Source organism: Callorhinus ursinus, unplaced genomic scaffold, assembly GCF_003265705.2.
Source record: "Callorhinus ursinus isolate GAN/ISIS: 27379988/994484 unplaced genomic scaffold, GSC_fseal_2.0 scaffold13, whole genome shotgun sequence".
In the NCBI taxonomy this organism is placed as follows: Eukaryota; Metazoa; Chordata; class Mammalia; order Carnivora; family Otariidae; genus Callorhinus; species Callorhinus ursinus.
The window spans coordinates 231,844-251,762 of NW_027397075.1; the positions used below are offsets into that span (position 1 = coordinate 231,844).

At 44.1% G+C, this 19,919-nt stretch overlaps 1 protein-coding gene across 2 annotated transcripts in view; it reads left to right on the forward strand.

Moving 5' to 3' along the window:
• The window catches only part of PDILT (protein disulfide isomerase like, testis expressed), a 44,035-nt gene that overhangs the window by 23,297 nt on the left and 819 nt on the right, over positions 1-19,919 (forward strand). For both annotated transcript variants that reach the window (XM_073900274.1, XM_025855577.2), the window contains 8 exons: positions 5,562-5,695; positions 6,598-6,735; positions 9,632-9,742; positions 9,826-9,951; positions 12,723-12,920; positions 15,211-15,331; positions 17,371-17,549; positions 18,900-18,989. In XM_073900274.1, the coding sequence (XP_073756375.1) occupies positions 5,562-5,695; positions 6,598-6,735; positions 9,632-9,742; positions 9,826-9,951; positions 12,723-12,920; positions 15,211-15,331; positions 17,371-17,549; positions 18,900-18,989 (1,097 nt within the window). The remainder of the gene's footprint in view (positions 1-5,561; positions 5,696-6,597; positions 6,736-9,631; positions 9,743-9,825; positions 9,952-12,722; positions 12,921-15,210; positions 15,332-17,370; positions 17,550-18,899; positions 18,990-19,919) is intronic.

Here is a 19,919-nt window from a genome sequence, read left to right on the forward strand (position 1 = left end):
CCTAACTCCACCTCCTACCTCCCGCCCCAATCTTCTACTTTAGAATGGTTTTGACAGGGTCCCAGGTCAAGAAAAGGGACCCTGGGAGATGATGAAACAGACAGATTTGGCCTGTAACACCCGGGCAGGGTGACTACCGAACACCTGAGCTTTATCATCATCCATTTCATTCATTAACTCATTCATTCACTTATTCAATGCTTTTATTGAGAAACTACCCTGTGTCAGGCCCTATCTTGGTGTCAAGAATGCTTGAAGAATTATGTGACTCAGTGTGGCACATGGTAGGTCCTAATTTTTAAAAATGCTAAGGATACAAATGCATAAATGTGTGTAAAACTGACGCATGGATGGAACGAAACTGACAAACACCGATGTGCCTATTACAGCCTGTTCTATGCTAGTAGAATGTTCCCATTATATGTGTGAATGATTGAATCAGGAAACCGAGATAGTCTTCTGCAGGGTCTGGCATTCAGCAAGTCTGCAATAAGCCTGTTTGAGTTTTGTTGCAAAAACTAAAGGGCCCAGAGAGAGCTACCACCTGCAGGGGCTGCAGGATGCCTTGCAGTTCTCAAAGCGGACACAAGGGGGCATAGACACAGGCCAGACTCGCAGAGGAAGGAGCCGCAAAAGAGACAACTTCAAGGCGGATTACATACAAAACCAGGCAGTGCAGTGGCTCCCAAGGGGCTTGTGGGACAATGGTGGCCTGGGGGTGTGGGGAACGAGGGGCGGATGTGAGGTCTGACTCCTCTTTGAGGCAGTAAAGGTGACAATGTGGCAACTTCCAGACTGTCTGAGCCCCTTTTGGTAGGAGCCAGTGCCCGGGATCACCTCTGCAATGCAGGAAAGCACCTCTGCAATGCAGGAAAGTTGCATCACCGCCCCCTTCAGGAAGTCCCCTTTGACCAAACTTGGTCAGGGTGCCAGCCCTCCTCTGGAGTCCCACAGCACCCATGCTTCCCCCTCAAGGCCCTCATTTCACAGAACTGATTCTGTTCTTCGTTGTCTAGTGAGAGCACAGGGCAGGAGCCAATGTCACTTCTTCTCGTGGGTCCTCGGAAGAGGCTGCCCAAACTGGCAGACACCACCTGGCCTTATATCCTTACCACATGCCTGAAGGAAGGACCATCGCTTCCCTCTTGTCAAATCTTATTTTTCTCTGTGAAATGGAGATGGTGGAAGTATCTCCCTCCTAGGGTTACTGATGAGGTGAAACCAGTTTGTAAGGCACAAGCCCCGACATGAATCTGAACCATTCACTGTGCTCCATCACTCTTCTGGGCCCCTTTACATATGTCACAACAACCCAGCGTGGCAGGTGCTTTTACAGATGGGAACCTGCAGAGAGAGATGGAACAACTTCCTCGAGGCCCCCCAGCTAATAAGCACTGCGACCCACAAGTGTTTTCTGCAAAGGGCCAGATAATAAATATTTTAGGGCTTAAGGCCAAGCAATCTCTTTCCCAACTACTTAACTCTGCTGATACAGTGGAAAAGCAGTCCTACATAAACCAATGGGTGTCGATAAAACTTTATTTATAAGGTCAATTGGCAGGTCAAAATTGGCCCATGGGCTGTCATTGACCAACCCCTGCTCTACGTTGTGCTGCACTCAAAATAAATGGCCGATGTGGCTCTTGTTATTATCAAACTATTAGTTTTCTGACCCTTGTGCAGTGCCTGGAACACTTAGGTTCTTCATGAATAGTTTCTGAGTTTGAATGGGATGGAATTGCAAGGACCCACTGCAGGCAGACATGGGGTAAGGAACCAGCCTGTATTTCTACTAGGCTTGCCTATCCCTCCTCCTCTTCAGTGCTACCTCCAACCAGGGAAAGAGGCAGTGGGGTGCTGGGAGGGAGCCAGGGCCTGGATTTAGGACAAAGACTAGTTATGAGAATTTGAGCCAGCCTTCCAATTTCTCATTTCCTAAACAGGATGAATAATGCCAGTTCTGCCAACTTGACAGGGCTTCCCTGAGCTAAGACAGGTGACAGAGCTTTACTGGTCTCCTGCACCAGCTTTTACAAAAACCTTCCCAGGAGGCAAGTTGGGTTTAGTCCTTGTTGGGTCAAAGCTAGACTTCTGATTCTCCTCTAGTCTCCCAAGGACTGATGATGGGAAACTTGGCCATGCCCCCCTCTCTGGAGGGAGGGAAACTCAGGTTGGCTCCAGGGCCTCAGTTAATGATGCATTCCCAGCTTGTGCTTGGAAATATGCAGTGGAGAGACAGCCCCAGTCAATCATTGACGTAGCGTTCACACCTCAGTTGTTACCGCGTCCTCTGGCTCAGAGCCAAGTGCCAGGGGAGACACCTGCCCAACAGGGGCAGGGACCAATCTGCAGGCATTCAGGAACAAATTATTTGTCAAATTCAGAGCTACCTCAGCTCCATGGGGTTCAGAGGGGCAAAGAGAGCTCAGACATCCCAGAGAAGATGGCCTAAGATCAAGTTCCTTCAAGCCAGCTTATGTGATGATTCATCCACCTCATTCATCCTTTTTTTTTTTTTTAAAAGATTTTATTCATTTGACAGAGACACAGTGAGAGAAGGAATGCAAGCAGGGAGAGTGGGAGAGGGAGAAGCAGGCTTCCTGCCGAGCAAGGAGCCCGATGTGGGGCTCGATCCCAGGACCCTGGGATCATGACCTGAGCCGAAGGCAGACACTTAACGACTGAGCCACCCAGGCGCCCCACCTCATTCATCCTATAATTATTTCTTGAGCACCTAGTAAGAGCCAGACATTACAGGAGCTAGTGAACAAGCCAGCCAAAAATCATAACTTCAGAACAAGATTCAGTGAAGAAAATGCAATAGGTCATAAACTAGAGAATGATATGATTGATGGGAGCGGGGTGGTGGTGGTAAGAAAAGTCCAAACCTCAAACTAAATAAGCCAGAGGAGTTGCCCTGACCACTGAGGAAAAGGCAGCTCAGGTAGAGGGACTGGAGGACACCAAAGCCCAGTGTGCTGGAGGATGAGGGTGTGGCTGCATTGTGGACAAGAAGGAGAAGTGGCACAAAACGAGATCAGAGTGATGGTTCTGATGACCTGAAATTCAAATGCATTTGGAGGAGTTTTGTTCACCTTTTTTGGTATTTTCAGGACTTTGGAACCTGTTCCTTCCACAACACTTATAACAATTTTTTTTTTTTTTCAGACAAATGCCTATAAGAGAAACTGTTTCCCTGCTATGTGCTTGTTTCTTCCTGAAAGATGGCTGGGAACACTGAAAATAGAAACTCAGCCTTGGGGCTGAATCCAGGAGGAGAGGGGGACTGCAGCAGGGTGGAGTGCTGTGGTCTGGGGGTGGCATGAAGCCTCCCCCACCCCTCTCTGTCCCTTGAGGCCAGGACATCATCCTTCTATGAACTTCTATGGGCCTGACTCATTGTGGCTTTTAAGATGGCCTGATCGGTATCTACTAAAGCTGAATGCAGCATCCCCTATGACCAGAAATTCTACTCCTGGGCATGTACCCAACAGAAATGCATCCAACGTGCCCCCAGAGACATGCACGAAAATTAATTCTTAATAGTCCCAAACTAGAAACAACCCAAATGCTCACCAACAGAGGATAGACAAGTAAATTATAAAACATTCACCCGACAGAATGCTACACAGCACATGCAACAATATGGATGAATCTCACAAACGTAACAAAGCCAGACCCCAAAACACATACTGTGTAATTCCACTTGTATGAAGTTCAAGAGCAGGCAGACTAATGCATGCTGTTAGAAGTTAGAAGAGTAGTTACACTCAGGTAGGGGTGGGTGAGGGGCTGGCAGGGGGGCACCATGGGACTTCTAAGAGCCTGGTAATGGTCTCTCTTGATCTGGGTGGTACTCAGGTGTGTTCATTCTGCAAAAATGCACCAAACTATACATTATAATTTGTACACCTTTCTGTATGCAAATACACTTCATTGTAAGTTTTTTATTTTTTTTAAATATTTTATTTATTTATTTATTTATTTATTTATTTGAGATAGAGAGCAAGAGTGAGAGAGACAGAGAGCACAAGCGGGGGTAGCGGCAGGCAGAGGGAGAAGCAGACTCCCCACTGAGCAGGGAGCACAATGTGGGGCTTGATCCCAGGGTCCTGGGATCATGACCTGAGCCGAAGGCAGATGCTTAACTAACTGAGTCACCCAGGCACCCCTCATTATAAGTTTTTTAAATGGCCTTATTAAGTTCTTAGGAAGTGTAAGCAAAGACACTGAAAATAGAGTCCTTTCCAGTCGATTTACCCACTCGCATTCATCAAGCCCCATGCAGCAATTTGTCCTGCACAGGCTGCTTGCTCTGCCTGGAAGCCTTTCACTCTCCCTCCTTCTTCAATTCCATTCTTCTTATTGTTGCCTACTTATTAACTCCTATGCATCCTTCAGTATTCAGCTCATAAGTGATCTCCTCCAGGAAGCCCTCCTTGACTTCACAGTCTAGGTCACATATCTTTGCTACAGGCTCATTGAACTTTGCTTTTGAATACTTACTTTGGGTGTGATTATATACTTGTTTGTGTAATTACTTGACAACTGTCCTACTCAAAAGAATGAGAGCTGCAAAACAGTGGGAATGTGTTTGCTTCTGCTCACCATTATATCCCCAGGACCAAGCACAGTACTTGATAACATAATAGGTACTCAGTACATATTTGTCAAATGAATGAATGAGTGAAGAAATGAATTATGAATGAAGGAATAAAGTCCTATATAGATGTAGTCCAAAGCTACTCATAACAAACATTGCTTTATCTCAAAAATTCAGTTTAAATGCTCCATTCTATTCTATAGCAGTCTTTGATAGAAAATAATATTTTACAATATCTACCATCGTGTGGAATTGATGATCCTAAAAAACACACGTCCATCTGTAGCCTAATGTAATTCTAGCACACTGTTACATCTCCCCAGATATGGTATATGTTTCCCAATTTTAAAAGCTAAGATTTTTGTGTGCTTGGCACCTCCCATATGATAGCTGAGAAATGGAAGTCAGGATCTATGACCTTAGTGGACATCTGCGTCTCAGCTGAGGAACTGGAAGCACAGGCGATAATGGAATTTTCCAAAGGTCACAGAGCTAGCTGGTATTTTTATTTACATTTCATCCATTTATATTTTTTAAAAATAAATCCACCTTCCTGTCACTTTGGAAGGTAGATAAGAAGACTGAGCATGCTTCCTTCTGGGTTTAATTCTGAGGTTCACTAGTGGCTGGCTATTGGCAAGGCTAACCTCAATTTCCTCATCTGCAAAATGGGGAGGGTAAGAATATCCCATAGGGTAGGGTTGTTGCGGGGATGTAATATATGCAAATGGCTCAGCACAGTGCCTTGTCCTTGGTTAGTGGTCCATGAAGTTAGCTGCTGCTGTTAATGTTCATGCCTTGGGGCTGGAGTGGGAAGGAGTGGAAGGACTGACCTTGGCCTTCAATGGGTGGGAACCCAAGATCAGAGGCTTCTGCTCATTAAACTTGGAGAAAACAGGCCTTGCTCCAATTCAAGAGGAAACTGCTATGGGATCCATTTAACTGTCTCTCTCTCTAGGAGTGGTTGAATCTACCGCCTTGGTCGTTTGGCTGAGAAGACAAATTAGCCAGAAAGCGTTTTTGTTCAATAACACCCAGCAGGTGGTAGAGTTTGTGAAATCTAGGCCTTTGGTCATCATCGGCTTCTTCCAGGTACTGGGGTCAAGAGGTGGGAGGTGGCTTTTTGACGGGTGAGAAGTCCTGTGTCTGGGTGGGGGTGGGGTAAGGAGAGGTCTTTCATTTGGGTTAATGCCATACCCATTCTTCCTTTTCCAATGAGCTGGTTTTCCAAGTAACTGCGGTGTTAAAATGAAGAAGGAAAGAATGGAAGGTGACGTGGTAGGAGAAGCTAACCAGAAAGGTGGACAGGAATGCAGAAGGAGGAGAGGAGATTGACGTTTATTAAATTGGTTTTGACAGTATAACTGATCTTGTGGAGGTCCATTTAAAATATCACTGAATAATAATTTGCAAATCATCTTTCCTTGTGGAGAATGAGTTTCTTATATATCTTTACTCATTTCCTGTAACTTGGATGGCTCCTCCCTTCCCCCAGCGGAAGTCAGAACTTGGGCATTATATTTTTACACAGAGAGTGTATGTACCTTTTTCTGTCTCATCTCACTTTTTGACAGCCCCAATTTTCTTTCAAGTTATAGAATGAAGGCTGTGACTACAGCCATATCTTGATACCAGGTTTATATTTGGTGATCCATGTGGTCAAACCAGCTGCCTTTTCTGAAAGCAATTAAGGAATAAATGTTTAAAAGTCTCAACCTGTGTGTTAGAACAGCCTTACTCTAGATACTTGGAAAAAGTTGGGTTTATCAATTCTTTTCATTAATCTCTGTGGATTTGCCTATTTTGGCTTTAGTCATAGCCACAGAAGTATTCTGAGTATGTAACATTCATGAAAGGGGACTTAGGGAACCCAGGAAAACCCTAAAACTTGGAAAGGTGAGGAGATGAATTGGTCACCGTTTCCACCTTGACCATAAATAAGCCAGACGTTTTGCTTTCTATCAAAACCTCACCAAACATCCTTCCCCAAACAGGATTTAGAGGAAGAAGTAGCAGAGACGTTCTATGATATGATCAAAGACTTCCCAGAACTAACGTTTGGAGTGATATCAATTAGCAATGCTATTGGACGTTTCCACGTCATCCTTGACAGTGTTCTGGTGTTCAAAAAGGTAAGACTTGGATTTTATTGCTAGTGAAGGGTCTCCAGCTCAAACTAGTGGACTATGCATGTATCTATAGGCTCTGGGTACAAATTATGGTTCTGCCACTTGTGAGCTAAGTGGCATTGGACTAGGCAGCTTTTGTGAGATCACAGTCTCCCAGAGTTTCTCTGGCCTTTCTAGACATCTTCCATTGTTAGCTCTTCCTCCTTTTTTGAACCAGTAAATGCCATGCATTAAGGCTCAGTTCTCTGCCCTGTGTTTTCTTCTGGTCCCTGCTCTCTCACCCACTCCCCATCAGCAATTACCACCCACACACCCATGACTAACAAATCTCCCATTTCCAGCCACACTGCTCTATATCCAGACTTTCATATCCATCACCAGATGTTTCAACATGACCAAGCCTAACATCATAATCTCCCCTCCAAATCCTCTTTCAGTGTTTTTTCTTTTTCTCTCAATGAATGGTGTCACCATTTCTCCAATGTCCCATCTGAGCAAAGCCAGAATACCCAGACATTATTCTAACCCCTCCCTCTTCTCCATCCTTCACAATTAGTCCATCACCCCAAACCTACTGATTTTAAATCCAAACTATCCCTTGAGTCTATTTCTCCTGCTACCATCCTAAGTCAAGTGACCATCATCTCTCATAGCTTAATGCAACATCCACCCACTGGTCTACCACATTCTCTCTTATCCCCTAAAGAGATCTTTCCAAAACTCAAAAGTGATGGCCACCTACCTCCTTCCCACCGAAAGCCCTTTAATGGCTTCCTATTATTCTTAGGATAAAGACTCAAGTCCCTAATAAGGCCCGAAAGGCCTTCCTCAGTCTAGCCTCTATTATACATCTTCCTCCTCTCCCTCTCTGGGATCTGAGAATAGATCATCTGAGCTATCTAATAGGGCAGCTACTAGTCCATATGACTATTTACATTAAAATTAATTAAATTAACATTTTAGCTCCTCAATCAAACTAGCTACATGTGGATAGTGGCTACTATATTGGACAGCATAGATAGACAGAGCATTTCCATCATCACAGAAAGTTCTATTGAACAGTGTTAACTCTAGAAACTGTAGTCTGGTTCCTGGAACATGCCTTACTCCCTCACCACACAAAGCCAAATCCTTACAATAATCATGTTATTTATAGATATGGCTTAGAGAGGTTAGGTTACTTGCCCAGGGCCAGGAGGTAGGTGAAGTGATACCCAGACCTGCTTAAGACTGTGAGCCACTTCATTTTTACTTAGGCTCTTAGAATTAATTACAAGGTTTTAAGTTTGAGAATAAAATAACCTGATTTGTGTCTGGGAATGGGACAACACAGAGTCCCAAAAGAGATCCAAATACATATGGAAATCTAGTAATATGATAAAGATGATATTTTAGATCAGTAGGGAAAATATGTTATTCAATGACTAGTGTTGAGAGGATTGGGTAGCCATTTAGAAAAAAAAATAAAGCTAAATCGATATATCCTCCTTCCACAGAGTTAAATTGAAGATTGATTTCTGATTTAAAAATATAACAAAGAAACAACAGGGGACTTTGCTTTCTAAACTTGGAGCTGTAAAGTCCTTTTATAAAGCATGACAAAAACCCCAGAAATTATGAAAAGAAATACTGATAAATTTGGACCACATAAAATGTTAAAAGTTCCACAGAATAAACCTCATCACAATATCAAAAACCAAAGAGCAAACTTGAAAAATGCACTTAGGACAGAGTCAGTCTATTTTAATGGTTAAGAGCATGAGCTCTAGAGTCAGACCTCTGGGTTGGAATCTTGGCTCCCCTTCTCACTCGCTTAGCAACTTCGGGCAAGTCACTTCACTTTTCTGTGCCTTGATGTCCTCAACTGTATAATGTGAGAAATAATGATTCATAACTCAGTGGAACATTATGAGGATTAAATGAGTTCTTGCATATAACATATTTAGAACTGTGGTTGGTGCAATATATGCTCTCCATAAGTCGGATTAACATTATCAGACTATTGTCATGACCAGAAAAGAGGTTCAGCTTTGTCCAAAGGACAAGAGGGGCTGTGAAGTATTTGAGCAAAAGAATGACATGAGTTGCTTTCTAAGAGCATCACTCTGGCTAAAGGTGGGGGGTGGGTTGGAGGGAAACAAGGGGAGAAACTGGAAGACCATTAGGCAGATTTTGCAGGAGTCCAGGAAAGAGGTTTGGACTAGAGGGTAGGCTCTGTGAAGGTGAAGAGAAAGAGACAGCATAGGGAGAAATCAGCCAGAGAGAGCTACGTCTTTGTTCTCCTTCGCCCACAGATTTTGATCCTGAGCTATAGAGAATTATTTCCTTCCCTGTGTTAATCCCAGTCCTTCTGAGAAGCAGTCGTCAAGCAGGATTAGACATGCAAAAGATTAGGGGGAATGCCTGTGAAAGGAAACAGAGGGAGCTGGGGGAGACTCATTAGGCCACAATGTAGGTCTGACCCTTTGGAAGGAAGGAAGGTCCCCTGCCTGCAGCGAAGTTCTAAGAAAGCTGGTCAACGTCACCTACCAGAGAAGTCCTGCATCTCTCAGAAATGGGCTTGCCTTAGTATCCCTTACACAGGGTCACTGGTTAGGAGCAGTGTGTAAGAAACTGCATCAGCACAACTATTTGGATGGATTTCAAAACGAAGCAACTGGCTACCCATTGACCACACTCCCTGCTTTGTAGATTGGAGATTTTCACAGCCGCCACAGACCCATATTCCACTCACAGGTTAATCCGCCAGGCCATTCATATTTACCAAGTACCTAGATTATGGATTACACTTGTCATTATGGTGTTCTCCTTTTGTCCATGGGGAAAATTGTGCTATTTATATTTATTGTCTACATTATGGAAGCTACTGCCCTCCAATGCTTTTCTCCTTTTGTCCAAGGGAAAAATTGTGAAACGCGAAGAGCTTATTAATGACATTACCAACAAACATGTCCTCAATCAAGTCATAAAAGAGCACCTCACAGATTTTGTTATTGAATACAACACCGAGGTCAGTGAGTCACAGGGTCCCTGGGAGAAGGGTAGGGTGGGGCAGCTGCGTGCATGGATGACCTGTTTCCCTGGTAATTTCAGAATAAGGACCTGATTTATGAATTGCACATCCTGAATCACATGCTGCTCTTCGCCTCCAAAAGCTCGGAGTCATTTGGTATGATAATGCAGCATTATAAGTTGGCATCAAAGGAATTTACAAACAAGGTTTGTGGAAAGTGCTATTGCCCTTGTTGGATGGGTATCCAGGACCCATACACGCTAATGCCATTTGCCTGCCCTGCTGATTGTAAATTGAGCCCAGTATGATTTGCATATTCATTTGCATACCAGTTTCCTTACTTGCATACTGATGCTACATACTATTTCCTACTTAATTTTAAACCAGCTTCCTCCCTTCTTCCTGCCCAGTGTCTCTTCCTTTTTTTTTTTTTTTTTGCCATACCTATACTTCTTCTTTCCTCATCTTTTTTGGGGTTTTTGTTTGTTTTTTAAGATTTTATTTATTTGACAGAGAGAGACACAGCGAGAGAGGGAACACAAGCAGAGAGGGAGAAGCAGGCTCTCCGTGGTGCCGGGAGCCCGATGCAGGGCTCGATCCCAGGACCCTGGGACTATGATCTGAACCAAAGGCAGACGCTTAACGACTGAGCCACCCAAGCGCCCCTTTCCTCATCTTTTTGAAAAGTCTACTATGGGAACATTGATCGTTTGGCTGCTTTTCTGATGGACGATGCTCTAGGAGGAGTGAGGGGCTGTAGTGTGGGTGGTCTTTGGCCTGGAAGTGAGGGGGAGGAGAGAACACCCCTGCCTGAGGTCAGGGAGTATGAACAGCCTGCAGGTGTGAAGCAGCACAGGTTGTCTTATAAGTAACTGCTGAGACTCAAGGCTTTAGCATTGCACAGACCTGGTTCAAATTCTCTTCCTCTTAGAAGCGATTTTGTTTTGAGTTTCTTAGCCACTGAGTTTCAATGTAAAATGGAGAACTTCATGGAAGAAGTAGAGGTGTCACAGGTAAAGCAATGAGCAAATGTACAGTGAACAGTGCTATCATCGTTAGAAACAAATCTGTTTTTCTCAAGCACCATACCTATTTGTACCACCACCTGGACTATGAGGGGAATTACTTCACTTTTCTCTTTATTTTTTATAAAAAGTACAGCAATGGCAGATTATTTTCCTTTTGATAAAAATTACTCTAAAATTCAAATGAAACAATTAAAACTTTGAAACCCAAAATAAACACACAGTAAAGCCACGAGGGTGTGAACATGGTTAATGTTCATGCTACATCCCACCACACTATTCTCCAGGGAGTTTGTTCCAATTACAGAAACACCTCTTGTAAATACATTTCCTGGTTTATTCAATTTTAAATTTTTTATGTAATTCAGCTGATCATGATCTGATTGCTTCTGTCTATTTCTCTTATAATAGTCAATACATAGCCATATTTCTTCCAGATTATTATTATTTTATTTAACTCTTTAATCTAGGTGGAGTTTGTTTGGGCATATATTGTGAGATAAGGTTCTAAAATGGCCTTTTACCCCAGCTATCTACTTTCCTGAATGCCATTTGATTGTGATCAATTCTAGAGCCAAAGATAAATGGATGAATATTATTCAGACAGGTCATTCCCCCATATCTTATCTTGTTCATGGCTAGTCAATATTTGTTGAAAGTATACAAGGATGGTTCTAATGCTTTGCTTTGTTTTCCACGCCACAGGAGAGTGAAGAGTGTTGGGCACATAATAGGACCCTTAATATTTTGACAGATGAATGACCTGAGGGTATCAGTGTTTGCTGTGGCCTCCCTGCTTCCCCTCTTGCTTCTTCTCTGCAACCAGAGTCGTCTTTTAAAAATTATTGTAGCACTTTCTGGCTCTCACTATTCTTTAGTGGCCTTCCATCTTATTCAGATAAAAGCCAGCCTCCTTACTGGAGCTCTGATCTCATCTCTGACACATCTCTAACTTTGTCTCCCTTGACTCTCCCTCATGGTACTGAAGCCACACTGGTCTTTCCTTTCTATTCTAGAACGTTCTAAGCTCCCGGACCCTAGGCCTTTGCATTGACAGTTTCCACGCCTGATTCATGTTCCCCTGACTTGTTAACTCATCACCCAGGTCCCGGCTAAAATGTCACCGCCTCAGATACTCCTGCCCTTCCTACCTAACCATGCGCTCGTACCTCACTCCACCTGGTCATTCTCTATCATGGTGCTCTGTTTTACTGTCTAATTGACACTCATTGCTACCTGAATTTAATTAATTTGTTTACTCCTTTGTTGCCTGTCTTTTCCACTAGAACATAAACTCCATGAGGGCAGATCTTATTTGCTTTGGGCAGTTTATATCCCCAGTGCTTAGCAAAATGCCTAGTAGGCACTCGGCGAACATTTCTTGAATGATGAGTGAATGAAGTCATGAATTTTCCTTGACAGAAGAATAATCTAGAATAATAATGAGTTGACATGTATTGAGCATTTTTACCTCCCAGTTACTGAGCCAAGTCTCTATACACATTGTCCTGTTTAATTCTCTCAGTGACCCTATAAGGTGGATACTCTTATAATCACCGCATTACAGGTAAGGAAACAGGCACAGAGAGGGTCAGTTACTGTTTTGCCCAAGGACCTTAATGAAAGCTCAGAACATCTGAGCATAGGAATATGGTTGTGTGGATGGTACCCTGCACAAGGATGGTGAAACCAGGCTGGTGGTCATCCCTGTCTGTGCCCTGGGGCACAGGGCTGCCCCTGCCTGGAAAGGAAAGGAGCTAAGGAAAGGAGCCTCTTTGTTCTGTCATTCAGATGCAAATAGCCATAGACCCTGCTATTCGCATTCCCTTAGTTCTCTCCCAAGGTTTCCCAAGTTTCTCTCCCTCAGTAAGGGATTCCTTAGCTAGTTTAAATCTTTACCCTTTTCATGACCTCCAAACCCACAGAGACTCAGGTTTTATTTTCTTTCGCAGATCCTTTTCATCCTTGTGGATGCAGATGAACGCAGAAACGGACATATCTTCAAATACTTCGGGATTACAGAGGTTAATATGCCATGTGTCCAAATCCTAAATTTAAGCTCTGATGCAAGGTACAAAATGCCTTCTGAGGAGATAACCTATGAAAATCTCAAGAAATTTGGCCGCAGCTTCCTGAACAGAAGTGCCAAGGTACGTTTGTTTTTAGATAAAGTTTACTCAGAAACTCAAAATTTCATAATTTTGCTGGCTTTGGTCATCTGAATGGTTCAAAGTGGGGAAACACCTATTATCTCTCCATTTCCAATCTTTTCAACTTTTGACCTGTCTTGACCCTGCAATTCCACCATTAATTCTTTATTTTGAAAGGCATTTCCTTTGCAGGAACTCCCAACTGAAATGCAGGAGCTCCCAGGGCCAACATTCTCTGAAAGAAGACACTTTTCCTCCTTCCTTTGAAGGATAGATAGATTTCTGGGGAGAGGAGATAGGGTGGGGAGGTATTAAGCAATCAGGATTTAGCCTCAAAGGTTTCACGTACCTCTTATTGGGGGATAAGAAAGGAGCCTGTTTTGCTAAAAGGGAGGAGAGGCTGTAGAAGGATCAGACATAACACAGTATCTCCTGTTTATGTAGCACTTATAATGTCCCCCAGCCACCCTGCTGAATTAGATGACCATATTTTTTATTTTCCAAATGGGAACACTTTTGAGACTAATGGGGGGGTGCATTCTTTAAAAGTATTCTGGAACAACAGGAATAAATTGGAACTTTCCAAGCAAATCAGAATATTTGGTCACCTTCCCTCTGAGGATTCCCATTACCTTCTGTCCATTCCTGTACAGACACTCCTCAAGTGAAAGCCATTTTTTCTCTGATGCACATCATCACAGGCCAAGCAGTGAGGCTGGTATCTTCCATGTCATTTCTCCTCCTCCTCCCTTCAAAACCCCAGATCCCATGCATTTGGACTTTAGATCACCTGCTCCCTCCCTCCATGTCTGTCCTCTAGTCATGTCCCTTTCACTGTTGGGGGACTTAAGTTCCTCATTGCAGACTTGCCCTCCATCTCTTCTCTGCCATCATTTCCAGAGATGCCAGTATCCAAAACCCTGGTCTCTCTCTTTTCTCATCATTGGTGTGTCCATGCCATCCCAGCCACCTGCTCTTGTGGCCACACACTAGAGATGGCAGCCCCTCTGAAAATCTGATTTCAAGCTTCCCATCTTCTTAATTCTTTTTTCTAATATCCACATCGCTACAATTCTTTGCCCTTCTCATGGTCTCCAATCTCCTGATCCCCTTTCACAATCTCTTTTCTGCCTTCCTTCATGAACTTGGGATTCCATGGTTCATAGCTCTGCTGATGATTCCCTTAACTTCTTTATTCCTTTATCCACCTTCTACCTTCTTTACACCCTGTAGAATTTACAAGGCAAAACCACAACTCTGGCTGAACCGACTTAAATGTCCCTACTTCTTCCAGGCCAATGCTGGAGAAAAAGAACACCACCATGAGGCAGGCTGGCCTCATAGAATCACAAACCTCCCAAGGGCTCTCTGAAATGTCCTGACATCTCTGTATAAATTTCTCTTAGTGTGTTCATTCTCTGAATCTCTGAGTCTTTGGCCTCATACCCCATTCCTATTCCAGTCTCAGCTGAGTACAAGACCATATATCATTAAGACAGGGGCCCCTCATTTTCCATCACCACATCTACAAACCTACCTGGAGCTCTACCTCAGGAGGTGTCTGTCTCCTCCTCCCATGCTCTTGCAATAGAGATGACCCTTCACATGACTTACAAGATGTCACATGCCTGATCTGGCCCATTTCTAATTTCCATCTTTTTCATCATTTCCCATCTCCCGTGCCCAGCCTCCACCCTCCTTTATGTTCCCTCAAAAAGAATCTTCCCTTCTAGAGGCTGGTGTGGTATGAGGGAAGTACTGTAAACCTGAGTTAACTGGATGAAGAACAGAGAGCAGGAATGAGGAATGCCGAAGGCCCTCCAGGCAGAAGAATGGCATAAACAAAAGCCTGAGGTGGAAGAAGGCTAGCCCTTAGTTAAATAGAAGATCAGTATGATAGAAGAAAGCAAGGAAAGAATGGTAATGAGCTTGGTGAGGCTGGTAGGAGCCAAAGTGTGATAAAGGTTTTATAGGTCATGTAAATTATCTTGGGTTTGATTCTGGGAGTAATTGGGAACAGCTAAATTTTGGGGGGAGGGAGGGACAAACCAGTTAAGATGTTGAAGACATGAACGCCACTCTAGAATTCATCCCAGTTTGAAGTCCTGCCTCCTCCCCAACCCTCTGATCTCAATTTGCCCTGAATAATCCAGTCTGGATATCAAGCATTTCAAACTCTTTCCCAAGGTGGTTAAAAGAGAAAATTTTCCATTGTTTCCTGTCAGGGCAGGGAGCCCCAAATGCCAACCCCTTTCTGGAGACTGTTAGACCTCTCAAATTTGCTTCCTAGAAACATCAATCCAGTGAAGACATTCCAAAATATTGGGACCAGGGGCCAGTTAAGCAGCTCGTTGGGAAGAACTTCAACGTAGTGGTCTTTGACAAGGAAAGGGACGTATTTGTGATGTTCTGTAAGTATCTCTGCAGAGGCCATAGAAGGCAATGGCCCAGACATTACTTTTCAAGTGCTGCTCCTGAATTCTGGGGCCTCCAAATCTCCAAAATCTATCAAAGCACCATGCCAAGGACGGTCTTCAGACATCCAAAGAGTTTGGATCAAGATGCTATCAGCTACAAGGCAACTCTCCCCGAAAATCTAATTCTTGGAACATACCTTCCATATAATCCAGTCCTGTGGCTTTTATAGCAATAATAACGCTGATGGCTAACAATGATTTGATGCTATGGTATACCAGGCCTTTTGCTAAGCCATTCTATACTTTATCTCATTTAATCCTCACAACATGATTTTGAAAGTAGCTACTATTATTGCTCCCACTTTGCATAGGATTAAACAGAGTCTCGGGGAGGTGAAGAAACCTCCAAAGTCAGGCAGCAAGTAAGTGCTGCAACTGGGATTGGATCCTGGGCAGCCTAACCCCAGTGCCTCAGCTGGTCACTGCTGTACAGAATGGCAGTTCTGGCTTTATGTAACTTATCAAATGGCCCATATTTAACCTACCTGAGTTGGTGTGGCCAAGCCAGAGACTCAAATCATGCAGGTAAAGGGCTTAGCAGTGTCTGGCATATTGCAAGTACTTGATAAATGACAGCTATTATTATTCCTATTGTTGTAATTATTTCCAGTACTTGCCTAAGAACTATTGCCCTTTCTCTGCTGTTTCTGATTTGCACATGAGAGTCATAGCCAGGGACTTCTCTCCCACCTGAGACACAGAGAAGGATAATGCTGAAGTTACTTCAGACATCTCTTGTATTTTACCTTTTATCGAGCACTGACATTGAGCCAGGCATGAGTTGGCTGTGTACACACCTGCTCTTATTTCCTCCTCAAAACAAGCCTCTTAGGAAGGTCCAGTGTATTTCCCCATGATAAAAATCAAGGAACTTAGCCTCAGAAAGATTAATTACCTTACCTCAAGTCACACAGTAAATAACTTGCAAGGCAAAAAGTTCAAATCAAGCTCTGATGTCATTCTTTCCTGAGGGCTGCACTGCATCATGCAGGCCTTTAAAAATCTCACTGAAATGGACTCTCATCCACAGGGCGAGGTGTTTAAGGTCCATGTGGCTGAATAACCATGATCTGTTGCCTTTAAGTGATAGGCTTTTCTATACTTAACTGACACCAGAGCTAGGAGAATGCCCATTTGGTTCTGGTAAAAGGCAAAAGGAGCCTCATTGTCTTGGAAGTAGGCCTGTCAGATTGGCCCCCTGGGACTGCGACCATTATGCCCCCTTCTGCTCCAACCCAGGCCCATCCGGCTCCAGGGGAGCTTCGGGGAGAACAGATGGTCATGGAAGCACTTGGTTTCTAAATGGAGGAATGATCATCCAAATGTAGAGTGTCGGGGCCCTTGAGGCCACCCCTCCCACAGAGCCAGAAACTTTAAGGGGATGATGAGCAAGGAAGGTTAGAGCTGGTCCCCGATTCTCTCCAGAGGGCTAGATGCCTGGGCCTGACTCAAAGCTAAAGGAACGGCCCCTAAAGACTAAAAGGCAATGTGGTATAATGGTCACAAGTCAAAGCAGCCTGACTTCAAATCCCACTTCCTCTGCTTAATTACCTAGGTGACCTTGGGCTGTGAGCTTAACCTCTGTTGGAAAACTCTTGTGCTCTCTCGCTCTCTCTCTCACACACACACACACAATTTCTGGCAGAACATGAGTAATCGTCTAGTGTAATGTTTTTTCCTTCAAATGGAGTAGAAAGCCATGTTAAAAAAAAAATAGAAGAAAATGTCCCAGCATGCTCAAAGTGTTAGTGTCTGGGTAGCGAGGACAAGATAATTTTTTTTCCTAATTTATTTAATAATGACCAGGTACTGTGGTTGAATGTAAAATAAGGTAATATACTATTCAAAGAAAGACGGAATGCAATTTGTAAAATAGCAAGACCATTAGTAGAACATGGTGACAGTGTTTCTGGGGTAGCACTGGCTTTCAGTCTTTATTAGTATGAGCTTGCACAACATCCCTTCTCTTCCAGATGCACCCTGGTCGGAAAAGTGTAAGGCACTGTTCCCAGTGTTGGAGGAATTGGGCAAAAAGTATCAAAACCACTCGACAGTCACCATTGCCAAGATGGACATCACGGCAAATGACATTCAGCTGATGTACCTAGACCGGTACCCCTTCTTCAGGCTCTTCCCCACTGACTCTCAACAAGTGAGGGACTCTTGGGACCCACATAGCTGAAAATATCATTATGTCATTATCATGGACCCGTTTCTCCTGATCTCCAGCTCTGCCTTCTACCAAATCAGCTTCATTCTCGGCTCCAGCCCCCATTATCCTCTCGTGTTCAATTTGAAGAGTGCTTTCTATTAGCTTCCCCCAAAGTCCCGAGACTTCCTAGAATTGGGTCCAGCTTGGGTCAGCTCTTCCTCCCTGACCCAGTCATTGTTATCAGGAAGATGTGGGTGTCTTGATAAGTCAGGCCTGGTGCCCTCTGGTACTGGGGCTGAGCTCTACCCAGACTCTATGGAATAAGATGCGGGGGGGAACTCCATGTGAATTTTGGGGGTGGGGTGCTACAAGAAGACGGAAGAACACATGATAGAAAAACAGGTCAATGTCTTTTACACACCAGTATCACAATCACCAAGCTTTGCCAGTGTCATGGAACATACTCTCTGTGCTGCTTTGGCACCTGGGGAAGGGTGTCCATCAAAGCACTGCAAGCAAAGGTTCCTGTCCTAAGAAGAGTATGACTGAGAGTGGAAGAGAAGTCATGATGTGGGCCCACTTCCACTTGCAACTGCAATTGAAGGGGACAGATTCTGGAGCGCAGATATTCCATGCAGACAGGGAATTTTAAAGAATGCTGAAGATTTAAATCAGATTAGCAGAGGGGTGTGAACTATAGGCAGGAAGTATAATAGGCCTGAGGAAGTGAGCAGAAGGGTGGCCACAGCGCTGTGAAGGAGAGGCCATCCTTCTGGTACAGAACATGCACGTGGGGGAGTTGTGGAAAATGAGGCTGGGCTGAGAGGGTGGAGCTGTCACAGATCTTCCATTATCTGAAAAGGAGTGTAGACAGCCAGTGGGCGGTAAGCAGCTTCATAATCTTAAAGACTGAAAGATGAAAGGGAACTAGGGATGGATGAGCAATGATTACGTATCAGACGCTTTGTAAAATAATAACTAGTCATAATAATAACAATAATAACTATATATAGTGCTCACTGTGAGTCGGGTACTGTTTTAAGTGCTTTTCATATAGTAACTCATTAAATTCTCATAATAACATATGTCGTAGGTAATGTTATCATCGAGGTTACACGGGGTTTGAGCCGTGACGGTGTGGCTCCGAGGTCCGTGCTCTGAACCTATGATGGAGGAATTTGTATTACCCTTATGTTAGAGCCATGGTAATGGAGGCTCAGAGAAGCTAAGGAATCTGCTCATTGTACTCAGGCTGTTAGGAATTTGACCCTGGATTTGTCTTATGTAGCAATCCCTGAATATTTTGCGGGAAGAGGCTACCGTTTTGACCTTGTTCTGTTTTCTTCCTAGGCGGTACTGTATACAGGAGAACACACCCTGGTGGGCTTTTCTGACTTCCTGGAAAGTCAAATCAAGATCAGGATTGAGGATGAGGGTGAGGTAAGGCAAAAACAGCAGTACCCAGGATTATCCTGTTCCACAAAGAATCATCAAGAACTCACACGACTAGGGAGGAGTGCGCCAAGAGTCCCATAATCTTGTGCTCTCTGGAGTTCTCTGACGATGGGTGAACAATGACCTATACTGAATGATTTTATTTCAAGGGCACTTACTACAAGGAAGCAGAAATAGCAGACTTTAGAAACAGACGGAAAGGCTGTAAGGTCTCCTAAGGCTGCTTCCCTGGGTCCACCGTCCCCGAGTTAGTAACCAGATGTTTTGATGGATCCAGCTCTTTGGCATTATTTTCCTGATGGATGGGATAACCATCCCCATTCTCTCCAAATCCCCAATCCCATTCATGCCTCAGCGAGGCCATCTGCAGGAAGGTGCCATCTATACTAGTTAGGACCCTTTCAGTGGCAAACGTCAGAAACACTACTCTTTGGTATAAGCAATAATGGGAACTTCATCCATATAACTGGTAAGAACATCAGGCACAGGTGGATCCGGGAGCTCAAACTCATTTTCTGTCTCTCCATCTCTGCTTTCCTCTATGTTGGCTTTATTCCCAAGCAGTCACTTCCCCATGGAGGGTCAAAGATGGCCCCACAGTTTTAAGCTAATACCCTCCCAGCTTAGAAAGCAAGCACCCGGGGTGCCTGGGTGGGTCAGTCGGCTAAGTGTCTGCCTTCTGTTCGGGTCATAATCCCGGGGTCCTGGGATCGAGCCCTGCTTCGGGCTCCCTGCTCATCAGAGAGCCTACTTCTCCCTCTGCCTGCCTCTCCCCCTGCTTGTGGGCGGTGGTCTCTCTCTCTCCCTCTCTCTGTAAAAAAAAAAAAGAAAGAAAGAAAGAGAGAGAGAGAGAGAGAGAGAGAGAAAGAAAGAAAGAAAGAAAGAAAGAAAGAAAGAAAGAAAGAAAGAAAGAAA